Raw genomic sequence first — 14,568 nt, 5'->3', positions numbered from 1 at the left:
AGTGCTACAGGAAAGCAAGTGGCATCCAGGCAGAGCCTGTGGAGATCTATCACTGTGGGGCCAATTTAACCTGCAGTAAAGAGGCTTGTGCATTTGAGCTTTATAGTAACAGCCTTCAAATGCTAGTTCCATGTCCATGGAACACAAATGACCATGTGTCTGAGAAAGAGTTTGGGCATGCAATGTAGCAGCTTCATGTGAGGGATTGTATTTGTCAAACTAAGGCAGCCTAAACCGTTGGAACTTACGCTTGATGTAAGGGAGTTGATGATGTAGGCAGGGGAGACAACCCAGAGAGTTCATCTGTAGTCCACAGACCTCCTAAAGCATCCATAAGTGGAGCTCTGTCTCAATATAATTGTTTTCCTAGGTAATCCTATACATTTTATTTTAGGTATTTAAAGACACTATTCAGAGAAGGGGTCCATAGGCTTCACTAGTTTGTCAAAGTCATCTATGGCACCAAAAAGACTCAAAGAATAAGAACCTAGTACCTCTTTCTCCTTTCTCCTCTCTTTTCCCTTTTCTTTTCTCCATCTCCTTTCTCAGTTTTTATAGCAGGGCAATTATAAGACAAAAAAGCCCACTGTTACTAACACTGATCCCTCTTCACAGCATACTTTTGATATGTTTGTTTAAAAATCTACATTCCTATCAGGAGAGGAATGGGGAAAGACAAAGGAGATGACCTAATTTTTAGTTTCTAGTGAGGAAGGGATCCATTGTGTGGTTTATTTATACCCAGTTCCCTCCAGAAAAGCCTTGGGACAAATATAAACATTTCAACGTATGTAAACCTATGTTTTAGGCATTAAACAGCAGGAGAGAGAGCAGGGAGTGATCCTGGGGTGCTTGCACAGACCTTGCTCAGCTGTGGAAATCAGCATTAGCATTTGGCTCTATTCCAAAAAGCTCCTTCATCACCTTCAGAGCATATCTCAGAATCTAATAATAATTTAAGTGAGTATTTTTGTCAAATTTTAAAAGCGTGGCACGTTCTGTCCTTTAATATCTTCCCTCAGAAAAGGTAAGCTGCTAATAAGTCTCAATGGTAATGGATGGAATCATTAATCAAGAGGAAGAAAGTTTTTTAATAGTCATTTGACTTAATTCGTCTTAATTTGTCTCCAAAATATTTTCCTGGAGAGGAATTGGACAATTCAAGTCTTTTTTTGATCATCAGCATTGATAAGGCTTTGGTACTCAGGTAGTAGTGGGGTCATTGTAGGAAACTTCCAGCTTCCAATTCTTTACGTAGTTTTGTTTTTTTGAATGTTGGTCAAAAACAAGATGGTGCAACTTTATCAGACATTTTCAGAAATCAATAGGAATCAAAATTCCATTACAATCCCCAAATATGTATTAGTCCTACAGCAGACACAATTCATTGCCCACTCCCCATAGCCATTTTTCCTTCCCTTTCCCTCCATTCCTTTCCCTGGGCACATGATTACCCAGCTAAAGACCACGTTTCCAGCCTCTTTTGCAGCACGAGATGGACACATAACTAAGTCTTGGCCAGTGAGATGTGAGCAGAAGTGGTATGTGTACTTTCTAGGTCATTCCTTTAGCAAAAGAATGTGTCCACTCTCACCTTTCTTCCCTTCCCATGAGCTGGAAGGTAGGAGTTATGGCAGGAGCTGGAGTAGACTGGGAGGTGAAGCCCCATGCTGAGAATGGCATGGCAACAAGGTAGAAGAAACCTGGCTGTCCTACAAGATAGAAGAAGCCTGAATCTCCAACACTACAGAACCACCATACCAACCCTAAACCATCTACTCATTCTTTTATGTAAGAGAAATATGCTTTGTTAGAGACACCCTTATTTTGGCCTTTGGTATAGTAGCTAAATCTGTACCTAACCCATGTTGGTCTCAGTCACACTTCTTCTTACCCCTAGTTACTCTTATTCTCTTCTGGGCTCCATTTCATTTTGTTGGCCAACCTCTGATATTTTGCTATCATGATCCGTTGCCAAAGCTGTTGCAGGCGAGCGAGGAGTACCTGGGCCAGTGGTGCAGGGTTAAAATAATTTACCAAGACAGTTGTAGATAATAACAAAAGACAGATTTATTAGAGAAAGTAGGAAAATACGTTGCAAGGAGGCAATGGGCAGCCAGCAGAAGAGAAGCTAACCGCCAGGAAACAGGCTTGCTGGAGATTCTATACAAGAGTGTTTATGCTGTCTGTTGAAGAGGGCTTTGTGCAGTTCTGATAACACCAAGGTTGCAGTGAGCTATAATAGCTTGCAGGTGTCTGGTGATAGTTGGACGCAGGAAGATTGTGAGTTATTTGCGCAGGATGGCTATGTGTCCTGGACCATGAAGAAATGAAGACTTATAGTTTATCTGCTTCTTTTCTTTTTTCTTTTTTTTTGAGATGCAGCCTCGCTCTGTTGCCCAGGCTGGAGTGCAGTGGCATGATCTCAGCTCACTGCAACCTCTGCCTCCCAGGTTCAAGCAATTCTCCTGTCTCAGCCTCCCGAGTAGCTGGGATTGCAGGCACACACCATGACGCCCGGCTGATTTTTGTATTTTTAGTAGAGACGGGGTTCACCATATTGGCCAGGCTGGTCTCGAACTCCTGACCTCAGGTGATCCACCCGCCTCAGACTCCCACAGTGCTGGAATTACAGGTGTGAGTCACCACACCCGGCCGTTTATCTGCTTTCTCTCTTTGCTTTCCCTTGGTCCTGCCAGCCTAACTCTGTTTCTCTAATTAGGACTCCACAAAAGCTTCCTCAGTCACTTGCCCTTCCTGCAGCTTATATGACTTCCTCATCCAATCGCTGCTCCACATCTCATTCTCAATTCTCCACCATGGCCTACCTCTAGATAATCTGTGATCTCTGACTTCTGCAAAGGATTCATAGAGATAAAGCAACAAAAGCTGCCAATATTTATTTTAACACTTAACACATGCCAGTTTCTATTCTAAACTAATTATGTGTTAATGTAATGTCTAAACTAATTACATCTCATTTTAACCTTTCACCAGCCCTTCGAGGTAAGTAGTTTTATTCCCTCCATTTTGAAGATGAAGAATCTGAGGCACAGACAGGTGAGGGGATGCCCTTCCCACTCATCCTGACAGCGGTCCTGACTCCAGAAACCCTAAACAGAGAAAAGCAAGATCAGAAAAGTCTGTGAACGAGGCAGGTGAATTGCTTGAGGCCAGGAGTTTGAGAGCAGCCTGTGCAACATGATAGCACTATGTTTCCACAATAAATTTAAAATCTAGCCTGGCATGGTGGGCACGCCTGTAGTCCCAGCTACTCAGGAGGCTGAGGTTGGGAGGATCCCCTGGGCCCAGCAGTTTGGAGCTACTATGAGCTATAATCACACCATTGCACTCCAGCCTGAGTGACCCTGTCTCAGAAACAACAAAAGAAGAAAGAAGGAAGGAAGGAAGGAAGGAAGGAAGGAAGGAAGGAAGGAAGGATGGGAGGGAGGGAGGGAGGGAGGGAGGGAAGAGAGGAAGAAAGAAAAGTCTTTGAGGTCACTGAAGAGTATGACGGCCTGGCTATCTATGACCAGCAGCAGCTGCTGGGTGGTGGAGACAGGCTGAGCAGTTTTGGGGGACTCCTGCATCTCTAGTTCTCAAGAAACGGCACAACTTTTGTTGGGGTTCTGCTCTCTCTCCCTCGCTCCCAAACACACAGAATTCCATGGTTGTTTTAAATGGTGTTCTCCCCAGTGATTCCCTCAGAATCCTCCAATTCCTATCCTTGGGCTCTCTCCATTTTATGTTTGTTTGTTTGTTTTTTCCTTTGTCGAGCTTTCTGCTTAATTAGAACCACATAATAGCAGAAAGCGACTTACCAAGCCAGACCCCAGAGAACCCTACAAGTTGGAACTGGGTCTCTCCTCTCAGCCTGGGGACGACTGTGTCTCTCTTCCCCATCAGGCACACTGACCAACTGAAAGAAACTCAGTGTGGTCACAGAGAAGGCAATCTGGAGTAAAAGATGCTTATTTAAAATGGAAAATTCTTTCTCTCTCATCCTTCCTTTTTTTTACTGAAAATGTCTCTCTCTGTCCCTTGCTCCCTCCTGCAGCTTCAGAAAGGGTGACATGTGATCACGTTAATTGAGTTGTAATTCCTCCTCCTGTTAAAGTGGGTTGTTAATTGTTCATGGGAGAGTTTAATGCTATTGTACTAGGGATGTCACAGATAGTTCTTCCTTCTTCACACCAGTATGTAGTCCATGCTACATGTCAGCTGTATTGTCATTATTCTGCCAAATGGATGAAAAGGTTGCAGTGGTTATGGTCAATTGGCACTCAGCATCTAGTCCGCCTTCCCAGATAGCATTTCCTCCTGAGGTCAGGAGTTCAAGACCAGCCTGGCCAACATGGTGAAACCCCGTCTCTACTAAAAAACACAAAAATTAGTCGGTGGTGGTGTGGTTGAGGATGCCTGTAATCCCAGCTACTCCGGAGGCTGAGGCAGGGAGAATTGCTTGAATCCGGGAGGTAGAGGTCGCAGTGAACCAAGGTCACACCACTGCACTCCAGCCTGGGTGACAATGAGACTCTGTCTCAAAAAAAAAAAAAAAAAAAGTAATGGGAAAAACCGCAATTACTTTTGCACCAACCTAATATATTGACTGTTTATTTTAACCTCTTTAAAACAAAAACATAACTCGTCTTCATTTTCCTCCCCAAACATTTGTTTCCATGAGGGCAAGAGCCTTTTCGATTTTGCTTACTGCTGTATTTCCAGCAACTAAAATAGACTCTTGCACATAGCTGGGCTCAATCATTATTATTTGAATGTTGAATATACCTTTTTAAAAGATTTTCTGGGCTGGGCATGGTGGCTCATGCCTGTAATCCCAGCACTCTGGGAGGCTGAGGCAGGCGGATCACGAGATCAAGATATCTGCAGCAGCCTGGCCAACATGGTGAAACCCCGTCTCTACTAAAAATACAAAAATTAGCTGGGCATGGTGGCAGGTGCCTGTAATCCCAGCTACTTGGGAGGCTGAGGCAGGAGAATCACTTGAACCCAGGAGGCAAAAGTTGCAGTGAGCCAAGATCGTGCCCTTGCACTCCAGCCTGGGAGACAAGAGCGAGACTTCGTCTCAAAAAAAAAAAAGAGATTTTCTTAGCCAAGCCCAGTGGCTCATGTCTGCGATCCCAGCATTTTGGGAGGCTGGGGCAGGAGGATTGCTTGAGGCCAGGCATTTGAGACCAGCCTGAGCAACATAGTAAGACCCCTATCTCTACAAATTTTTTTTTTTAAAATTAACCAGGCATGTTGGCATGTGCCTGTAGTCCTAGCTACTCAAGAGACTGAGGCAGGAGGATAGCTTGAGCCCAGTGGTTCAAGGTTGTAGTGAGCTATGATTGCACCACTGCCCTCCATCCAGCCTGAGTGACACAGCAAGACTCTGTCTCTAAAAAATAAAAAAAGATCCTTCTGGCTAACGTGTGAAGGATAGGCTATGGGGTGCAAGATGGCAAGCAAGGTGGCTACAGTAATCCAGGTGGGCAGGTGAGAGATGGTGGTGGCTTGGATTAAGGGTCTTTGGTGGAAGTGATAAGAAGTAGTCTGATTTGGGATCTCCTTAGAATGGAAACCAGTCAAGACCTGCCAATGGATAGGCCATGGAGTGTGAGGGGAAAAAAAGGAATCAAGAATGACTCCTAAATCTACTGCTAGAGCAATTGGAGGAATCATGGTCCATTTACGGGAACTCTCGGCATAGGGACAGCCCAGGCAGCAGCCTAGGCAGGTGTGTACATGGCCGGTTCAAGGAAGAGCAAGGAGGCCAGTGAGCAGTGAGCCAGAAAAGGCAGGAGCTGAGGACAGAGAGGTGTTTGGCACAGATCATGAGGATCTCATCAAGGAAGGTGAAGACAGTTGATGTTCTGAGTGATGGGAAGCTCTTGGAGGTACAAACGGCAAGTGTTCTAACATACGATCACATTTGCATTTTTAAAGGATGACTCGGGCTGCTTGTGTAGAAAATCGACCACAGAAATGAAGAAATAAAAATGGAGAGACTGGTTAGAGCTATAGCAGGGGAGCAGGTAAGTGACAGTGGTGGCTTGGACCAGGTTGGTGGCTGGGGCGGGGATGAGACCAGTGAGATCATGTCTGCTTTGGAAACATGCCAAGCTCATTCCCTCCTCCTGGACCCTTCCGCGGTTGTTCTTACCAACTGGGCTGCACTTCACTCACTATTCCAGCTCATGCAGGTCTCTCTCCAGTTATCACCTCCTCAGAGGCCTTCCGTGAGGAAGCTCCCCTTTAACGTGGTACCTGGTGCCTCCTCTCTCACTCCCCTTTCTTTGCTTTATTTTACTCATACTCTGTATCATCCACTGTTTTTATATTTTATTGATGTATTTTTATCATCAACTTCCCTGACTAAAAGGTCAACTCCATGAGGACAGAGGCTTTGTTGTACCCACTGCTGCATCACCAGCCTCTAGGTCCGTGTCTGCAAACAGGTATTTGTTGAATATAAACGAAGCACTTAGGTAGGTGCTGGGAAGATTTTCTTTATATGACAAAGGGTTTCATATGGAAATATTCAGTGTAAACATGACTAAAGGACAGGGAATAGTCAAACTATGTTAAGGAACATGCTATGTTAGGGAACTTTCTACATAGAAAAACTTTTTTTTTTTTTTTTTTTTTGGAGACAGGGTCTCACTCTGTCACCCAGGCTAAAGTGCAGTGATGCGATCGTGGCTCACTGCAGCCTCCACCTCCAGGGCTCAAGTGATCCTCTTGCCTCAGCCTCCTGAGTACTGGGATTACAGGCATGCACCACTACGCCCAGCTAATTTTGTTCATTTTTGATAGAGACAATGTCTCACTATGTTGCCTAGGCTGGTCTCAAACTCCTGGCCTCAAGCGATTCTCCCACTTTGGCATCCCAAAGTGCTGGGATTACAGGCATGAGCCACTGGGCCCAGCCTACACAGGGGAACTTCTCATTGACATACAGTCAACGGGTGAGGGGCATAGCAGCAGGTCGATTCTTATGTGTGTGAGTACTCTCTTGCACCAAGATACAGGTCTAAATAAAAAAAAATTAGTTATTTTTAATAAAAATCCTGGTTCATCATTTAAAAAATAGAACTTCTGGGGGGTGTAATTCCTGTTAAAAAAAAAAAAAAGGAGCACGTATTCACAATATAGATCTTTACACAAACACACGCATTGAGCAAATACATGTTGTCTTATTAATTTGAATGCAGCCTTTTCTCCCTATTTCCTTTTCTGTGGTCAGCCCTAGCCCCATTTTCTTCCCACCATAACATCTTGAATATGGAGTATACTTTTCCCTTTTTTATGTAATTCTGTATAGAATATATACCTATACACATACCCAGGGGGAATGCTGTTTATTGTTTTACAATGTGGGATCATTTATACACCTTTTCTCTCCTCATCTCAACACCACCTCATAGAAACTCCTCCAAGCTATCTGGCATACTCTGATTTTCCATGTTCATTGGTAACATACTATGCCATGGTGTGGACGTGTAATAATGTGTTCAGCTTTTCCCTCTTGGAAGGCAATCCTCTGTTTCCTGGCTTTTGCTCCAATGAACTATGCCATAACACCCATCTTTGAAATGCACAGTTTCAGAGCAGGAGGTGAAGTTGGATGCTCTTTCATTCAATCCCACAGTTTTACAGTTAAGATAAATAAGGATCAGAAAAGTAAAAGAACATGTCCAAGGTCACACAGCTATTTGCTTGGTGCTTTGTAAAAATTTGAATAGCTATTATTTCACATGGTCTTCACAAGCAGGGCAAGTATTATCATGTCAACCTTAAAAGTGGAGAAACTGAAGTCAAAGAGACCAATTGCTTTGATTTTATTGCCAGTGAGGGCTAAAGCTAGGGCTTAAAGCCAGGACTTTCTGATTCCTGATCCTCAGTAGCTTCTTTCGCTCCTATGTTGATGGAAACCATTAACTCAAACTTCTACAGGGCAGCCTTCTGTTAATATATTCTAGACATCAACTGTACACCAAGCCTGAAAAAAAAAAGTCATTAAGAGAATGACACAGTGTGGAAGTGTGGATTTGCCCATAATTCACAGCATACTTTCCTTACCTATTAGAATAAATGATAGTTGAGGTTGTTAAAAACAGTCTCTAAAATTAAATAGATTAAATTGTGAGTGCTGGCTCTGCCACTAACTCTGCAACCTTCAGCAGATTACCCAGCATCCCTAAAACCCAGTTTCCTCATCTATAACCAAGGATATAATTGCACTGCACCTACCTTCTCGGGTATTGTTAGAATTAGATGCCACAGGTGTAATAGCAATTAGGATAGTAGGCTCTTGATAAAGATTAGCTATTATTTTGGATGCTGTAATTCTTAGGTCTCACCCAACTGAACCGGTAGATATCTTTGATATCTTTCCTTCTTCACTCTTGTCTAGGACAGGGAAAGCCTTTCTTATCTTCAGGTCCAGGGCAGTTCGATATCCTTGCTGGTTACTTTGTTATTTCCTCATACGTGTAGGGTTAGAGTGGGGAAGACCTTGAGAGTTGTCTCTCTTAGCATTGTACATCGGCTACAGTGGAGGGGAATCTGTCCCCAAAAACGGCAGAGTGGGAATATTCTGACCCTTCTGAGCACGCCTGACAGTGTGAGCCATGGAGAATGCAGACATTTTTCAGCAACAGAACATAACTGTCAATGGATGTGTTACAGCTATTTTAGTGATTTCTCCCCTCCTGGAGAAAAGCCATTTTCAAGCCCATTGCTTGCAATGCATCAAGTGATGAAATACAGATAACAAATTGTGCATTTGTTTGGCTTCATGCTTATTACACCCCCGGTTCTGGAAAGCATTGCACTTAGCCCCTTAATAATCCCTCTCCTGAGATCAATTACTAGGATTTATCTGGTTCCTCAAGCATAAAAGTGTTTTATTGTTTTTACTTTTGCTCCAAGTGAAGTGTGAGTGGGTAGGCCAGGTTTAAAGGGACTGTCCCAGGCAAGAATGTGAAGCTGGGATCATTGGCCCTGCTTTTACTGTCTACCAGGTCCTCATGACCAGGAAAGGGGGGAATATTTGGAAGCCACTTCCCTGGGGAGGCACCAGGTCCAGATGTCCTCATCTCTGGCTATTTGCACGTACATAGAACACAGGTCTGCAGGTGCCTAGGAAGGTGGGTGCTGCTCCAGGGGAGAGGCTGGAAAGCAGAACCAAGTTACCCTCTCAGACAAAATCGTTTTTCCTCTAGAGTTTCACTGTAATCCAAACCAGTTGAACATTTGAGAAGAACTGGGTACCATGAAAAGGGGTAATGGAATTAGCTTTCATGTTTTTCCAGGACTCTAAACCATATTTCCTGTCACAACTGTACATTATTAATACAAGGCATCTGTTAGCGCAGAACTGCCTGAAAATGTGCACCCAAAAACCTTACATCTGGTTTCAATAATTTATTTCTGACATTTGTAGTTGGTGGTGGTGGGGAGTGGGGGGAGGATGGGAAAAAAGGGGGAATTAAAGCAAGATGTTGCCTTTAACCCATCAGAAGCTCCTGTTGGAGCCGAAAGCTGGAGTTCTTAACGTGGTTTCTGCATTAGGTAATATAATTATATTAATTTAGCAGCAAATAGCAAGACTCCAGGCCTGGTGGGTGTGGGTGTCCGCTCGCTTTTATCCTGCCTTCTCTGGCTGCAGCAATTAGCTTCCTCTTGCGAAGGGGATTAGGAGGACCACCCCTCAGCAGTGGGGGTTGGGGGGCTCTCTCAGAGCTGTCAGGTGTCATTCGGCTTACCCAGCCCCCCCTCCCCACCATTCCCCGCCCCTGCAATTAACTCCCTCTCCTGCTTTGCCAGCCCCTCACCCGCGCAGAGACAAAGAGGCCTGTTCCCGAGGTGTCCGACCTCCTGCCCCCTTGGCGGGCCCCGCCCGGGTTCCTCCAGCAGGAATCGCCCCAGGCGCTGGGAGCCAGAGCTGGCGGGGTCTGACACCCGCCCCAGACTTTCCACGATCAGGTTTCAGCTCGACTAACGAGGGGGAAAGAAAGAACGCGCGACTTACGCGGGCCGGAGCCGCGCGGGGGCCGGGGGGGAAACGCCGGCCTGGTCTGGGTGGGAGGGGACGCGAAGAGGCTCCGGGCTCGGCCAGTGTCTGCCCCGGGACTGGGCCCTGGGACTAGGCGGGGCACAGGTGTCCCAGGAGGGGGCGCCCTGACGTAACGCGAACGGGCCACCTGTCCCTCCCACGCCTGCGCTGCCACCCGCCCTGCTCCGCCATCGCCTCCGCCATCGCCTCCCCCAAAGTGCCCCGGGTCCTCCGAGACGTCGTCGTCCGAGATGTTCTGCGGGAGGAACGTCTGCTAAAGCCGGTCCTCGAGTCCCGCCCCGCCTCAGGAGGGGCAGCGCCCGGATTGTCTTAAGTGCAACACTTGCCAAAAGGGGCTCTTTGGGATTGGGGACTTTTTTTCCTAAGCAACGGACGTACCTTTCTAGACTCACCAACTTAGAAACACAGGTTTTCTGTTTGTTTCATTATTAGACCTTCAAAGATCATCACGTCCCACAGCCTCCTCCTTTTCCAGATGAGGGGACTGAAAATCAGAAAGATTTTGCCTTTTGCTCAAGGTCACACAGCTCAAGTTCACTGTGCGGCTGGGACTAGAGGGTCCGAATATTCTGCAGCTATGAAATGAAAAAAATAAGTTTGGCTGGAGGGTGGAGGGCATCCAGGTCTGTCCTGGCCAGCCGGCGGGGAGGCTCAGCCCAGGGTTCAGATTTTCCTGGAGCCAGTCCACCAGCGGTCAGGCCACATGTGAGTAATAAAGAATTGAGTGTTGTGTACTTTAGGCTGGTCTCCCTCTTCCTGGCCCCCTTCCCCGGCCTTAACTTCCTTTTGGAGTCCCTACTGACTTCTGGGTGTCCACCATGGGCCCTGTTGGAAAAATTTCAGCTCCATCCCAGAATAAAAGGAATGAAAACCTGGGGAAAGGAGCCAAGGAGGAAAAGCCACAAATACGCATCTGGCCGAGGTAGAGGGAGCAGCTCCAAGAGCCTGCAGAGATGCACTGTGACTGCTGTTTGCAGAGGTTCAGCTTCCAGAGGCTCCAATGCCCTCCTGGGTCCTGCTCCTGAGAAATCAGAGCAGGCAAGAGAGAAGACCCATGTTCCCCACCGAATTTTTCCTGCCGCCAAGTCCTTCAGGTTTCTGCAGACCGTGGGGAAGAGCAAGAACTATGCAGTCAGACAAGAGGTAGATGGAATTCCAACTCCCCAACCCATTAGATGGGGCCTTGAGTAAGTGACTCAACCTCTCTAAGCCTCAGTTTCTTTGCCTGTTACATGAGGGGAACAACAGGACCATTATGAGGACTTATATAACGTGTACTATATAAAGCACTTAACACAGTTCTTGTACCTAGGGCTACATTGTAACTTTTATGGGTTTTAGGCATTTTGGCCTTTGTGGCCATGAGCCCTTCATCAAAAACAAAAATTAAAAAATACAAAAATATTTTATGGCTGCATTTGTATAAAGATGAACATAATAATATTATGTAGTAAAGCATTTTTTTTTTTTTTTTTGAAATGGAGTCTTGCTCTGTGACCCAGGCTGGAATGCAGTGGCACGATCTTGGCTCACTGAAACCTCTGCCTACTGGGTTCAAGCGATTCTCCTGCCTCAGCCTCCTGAGTAGCTGGGATTACAGGCGCCTGCCACCATGCCTGGCTAATTTTTGTGTTTTTAGTAGAGACGGGGTTTCACCATGTTGGCCAGGCTGCTCTCGAACTCCTGGCCTGAAGTGATCTACCTGCCTTGGCTTCCCAAAGTGCTGGGATTACAGGCTTGAGCCACCGTGCCCGGCCAGTACTAAAGCATTTTTTAATCTAAAAATATTATATATTGTTTTGTTTCTACAAAGAAATTAAAACATTTTCACGGGCCCCCAAAAGCACTGTGGGCCCTTGGCACTGTGCCTAATGGATGTCAGCCCTGCTTGTCTCCCAGCTCAGGATCTGCTTTTAGGGTAGCCCAAACAAAGACATAGGGGCATGTCTATGATGTGTGAGGAGCCACAGCAAAGAGACAACTGAGAGAAGAGTGTAATGAGTGAGGGTGAGGGGAAGGAGGAGAGAAATAGCTTTCATAAACTCAGCCTCCTCCCAATCCTCTCGCCATCACATGCGGTTGCTGTTGCAGCCCTCCCTGCAGGATCTGTCAGGACCGCGCTTCCCGTATGTTAGGTCTGCCCTCTGCACCATGGGCCCTCTATCTCCACTCCCTCTGCTCATACCCAGGCAGGTAGGTAGTGTAAAGCCTACCTTCCTCTATAGGCTCCTCTCAGTAGTTCCTCTTCACAAATGGGCATTTGTCCAGCCAGGATTCTAGTCCCTCTTGCCAGGGGGGAGATCCCAGGCTTTGGGGCAACATTGCCGTAGCCTCCTGAGCCCCACGTGTGGAATATCTGGCCATGCCTTCCCACCCACTTTTCTCCTCAGGGCAGGCCCACCTCTGGGGTACTTTTCAACTGCAGAGAGCCTCAGAAAGAGTGGACATGAGAGAAAAAGGCGCTCTCCTGCAAGATATGAGCTTTTCTTTCATCTGAAGTCACAGGGCTGGGTCATACAGTCAGTCCCTGGGGGCACATAGCTCTTAGGATTCGCTCCTAGCTACCAGGCAACTGGCAGAGACTAAACAGCTTATGTTTCTAAAGAGGGATTGGCTGGTGTTTATCAAAGACTGATGTGTGGGCTCCAGCGGCCTCTCCAGACAGTGGCTGAGGCCTGTCCTGTGCTCTGGGAAAGCAGGAAGTCCCCGGCTGGGCTGGGGCTTGCTGGCTTTGCAGGAGCACTGGCAGGATCTGAGGAAAGCATTCCTCACAAATGTCTCCTTCAGAGGCTGGTGGATTCCTTAACAGCTAATTAGTGAGAAGTCGCTACCGTGATGGGGGCTGACCTAGGCCTTCCTCCACCTCCTCCTTGGGGTCGAGACCCCAGGAGAGACCAGCAATGCTTTACCATGGCCGTATTTCCTCCCCGAAGTCAATGCTTTCTTTAGGAATCATCTCTTCAGTTTAAGCCTTTTCTCAGAAACCAGCTTTTCTCTGACAAGTTTGCAGCTCAAAAGGAACTGGCTCCTCTTACTGTTGAAATCGGGCACATCTGGAAGCAGTAAACTTTTCAACAGGCTGAGGGGGAAGAAAAGATGTCTTGTAGGGGACGGATTCACCTCTGGGACTAATTATTCTTTGTATATCACCCGTCACATTTACCATCTTCGTCAGAGCAAAAAGACAATAAGTGATCTCATTAAATCCCAGAAAGATGCTTCTCCCCTTCAAGGAGAACCTCCTCTCAACACCCTGTCCTCTGACAAGGGCCATGTCACTGAGGTTGGCACAGGGGCCTGGGAATCAGGGATGGGTGGGGCAGAGGCGCTTCCAAATGCTTTTCCTCATTTGAATATAGTGTCTGTGTTTTCTATTGCTGGAAATATCCTTGTGGGTCTGAAATCAAAGTCTTCTCTGGCCACGTTTTCCCCAGACGTAGGCTCCCTCTGGAAAGATAGAAATGAGGGGGGATCGGTTGTGGGGTTAAAAAAAAATCATTTTGGGGGAATTCTGAACCAGCTCTTCTTCTCCCTTCTTCCTATCAAAAACTCATCCTGTGGCCAGCTGCGTTGGCTCACACCTGTAATCCCAGCACTTTCAGAGGCTGACGCAAGAGGATTGCTTGAGCTCAAGAGTTCAAGACTAGCCTGGGCAACATGGTGAAACCCTGTCTCTCCAAAAAAATACAAAAATTAGCCAGGCATGTTGCACATGCCTGTAGTCTGAGCTACTTGGGAGGCTGAAGTGGAAGCATTGCTTGAGCCTAGGAGGTTGAGGCTGCAGTGAGGCGAGATTGTGCCACTGCACTCCAGACTGGGTGACAGAGTGAGACCCTGTCTCAAAAACAAACAAATGAAACATCCTGGTAAAAAGACCAGAGAAAACACTGAGTCAGATTCTTCCAGGGCTGGGTGACAGTTGTATGAACCCCCTATTAACCCCAGTGAGTAAGGCATCAAGTTCAAGAGGCTGAAGATGAGACCCAGAGGCAGCAAGTGAGACACGGGGTTTTATTAGAAGCTTCCATACAGGGGGGCATTGGGCTCGACAACATAATCAAGTGGCCTAGTGGCAGTGGGCTGGGCAGGAAAACAGCAGCGTCTGGGGGTGTTACAATGCTCTTTTAGCCCTGCCATATGGGGATGGCTTAACTGTTAAACAGCTGAGTGAAGAGTCAGTATGACAGCCTTTTTGGCTTCCTGCATCCAGTGCATCCCGAATTCTCGTCCAGTGTCCAGGAAGAATCAGGTCACACAGACTTGAAGGATGGTGAATGTGGGGATTTTACTGAGTGATAGAGATGGCACTCAGTGGGATGGGGAGCTGGGGAGGGGATGGAATGGGAAGATGACCTTCCTCTGGAGTTTAGGCATCCTGCGGCCAGTCTCCTCTCCAACTGCTCCCAGCTGAGCTCTCGACATTCAGACGCTTTGTCTGTTCTCCCCTTCTCTGCCGTGCTGCCCTGCTGCTCTTCTGCTTGTGG

At 46.7% G+C, this 14,568-nt stretch overlaps 1 protein-coding gene across 1 annotated transcript; it reads left to right on the top strand.

Annotated features, from left to right (window-relative positions):
- Window positions 1-10,101: 10,101 nt before the first annotated feature.
- Window positions 10,102-12,534, top strand: LOC129458810 (uncharacterized). Its single transcript, XM_055235078.1, has 2 exons — window positions 10,102-11,227; window positions 12,475-12,534. The coding sequence occupies exons 1-2, from the start codon at window positions 10,667-10,669 to the stop codon at window positions 12,532-12,534; spliced, it is 621 nt and encodes a 206-aa protein (XP_055091053.1). The 5' UTR covers window positions 10,102-10,666.
- The last annotated feature ends 2,034 nt before the right edge of the window (window positions 12,535-14,568 follow it).

Source organism: Symphalangus syndactylus, chromosome 19 (genome assembly GCF_028878055.3).
Source record: "Symphalangus syndactylus isolate Jambi chromosome 19, NHGRI_mSymSyn1-v2.1_pri, whole genome shotgun sequence".
In the NCBI taxonomy this organism is placed as follows: domain Eukaryota; kingdom Metazoa; phylum Chordata; class Mammalia; order Primates; family Hylobatidae; genus Symphalangus; species Symphalangus syndactylus.
Note: the sequence above shows the minus strand (reverse complement) of the source record. Positions and strands in the feature narration are given on the sequence as shown.

What these genes read in the sequence shown, in the direction of transcription:
- LOC129458810 (XM_055235078.1), top strand. Translation starts at nt 10,667, where the DNA reads ATGAAAAAAATAAGTTTGGCTGGAGGGTGGAGGGCATCCAGGTCTGTC. An exon ending in ACTATGCAGTCAGACAAGAG is followed by an intron (nt 11,228 to 12,474) that starts GTAGATGGAATT and finishes TTTTCTCCTCAG; the next exon opens with GGCAGGCCCACCTCTGGGGT.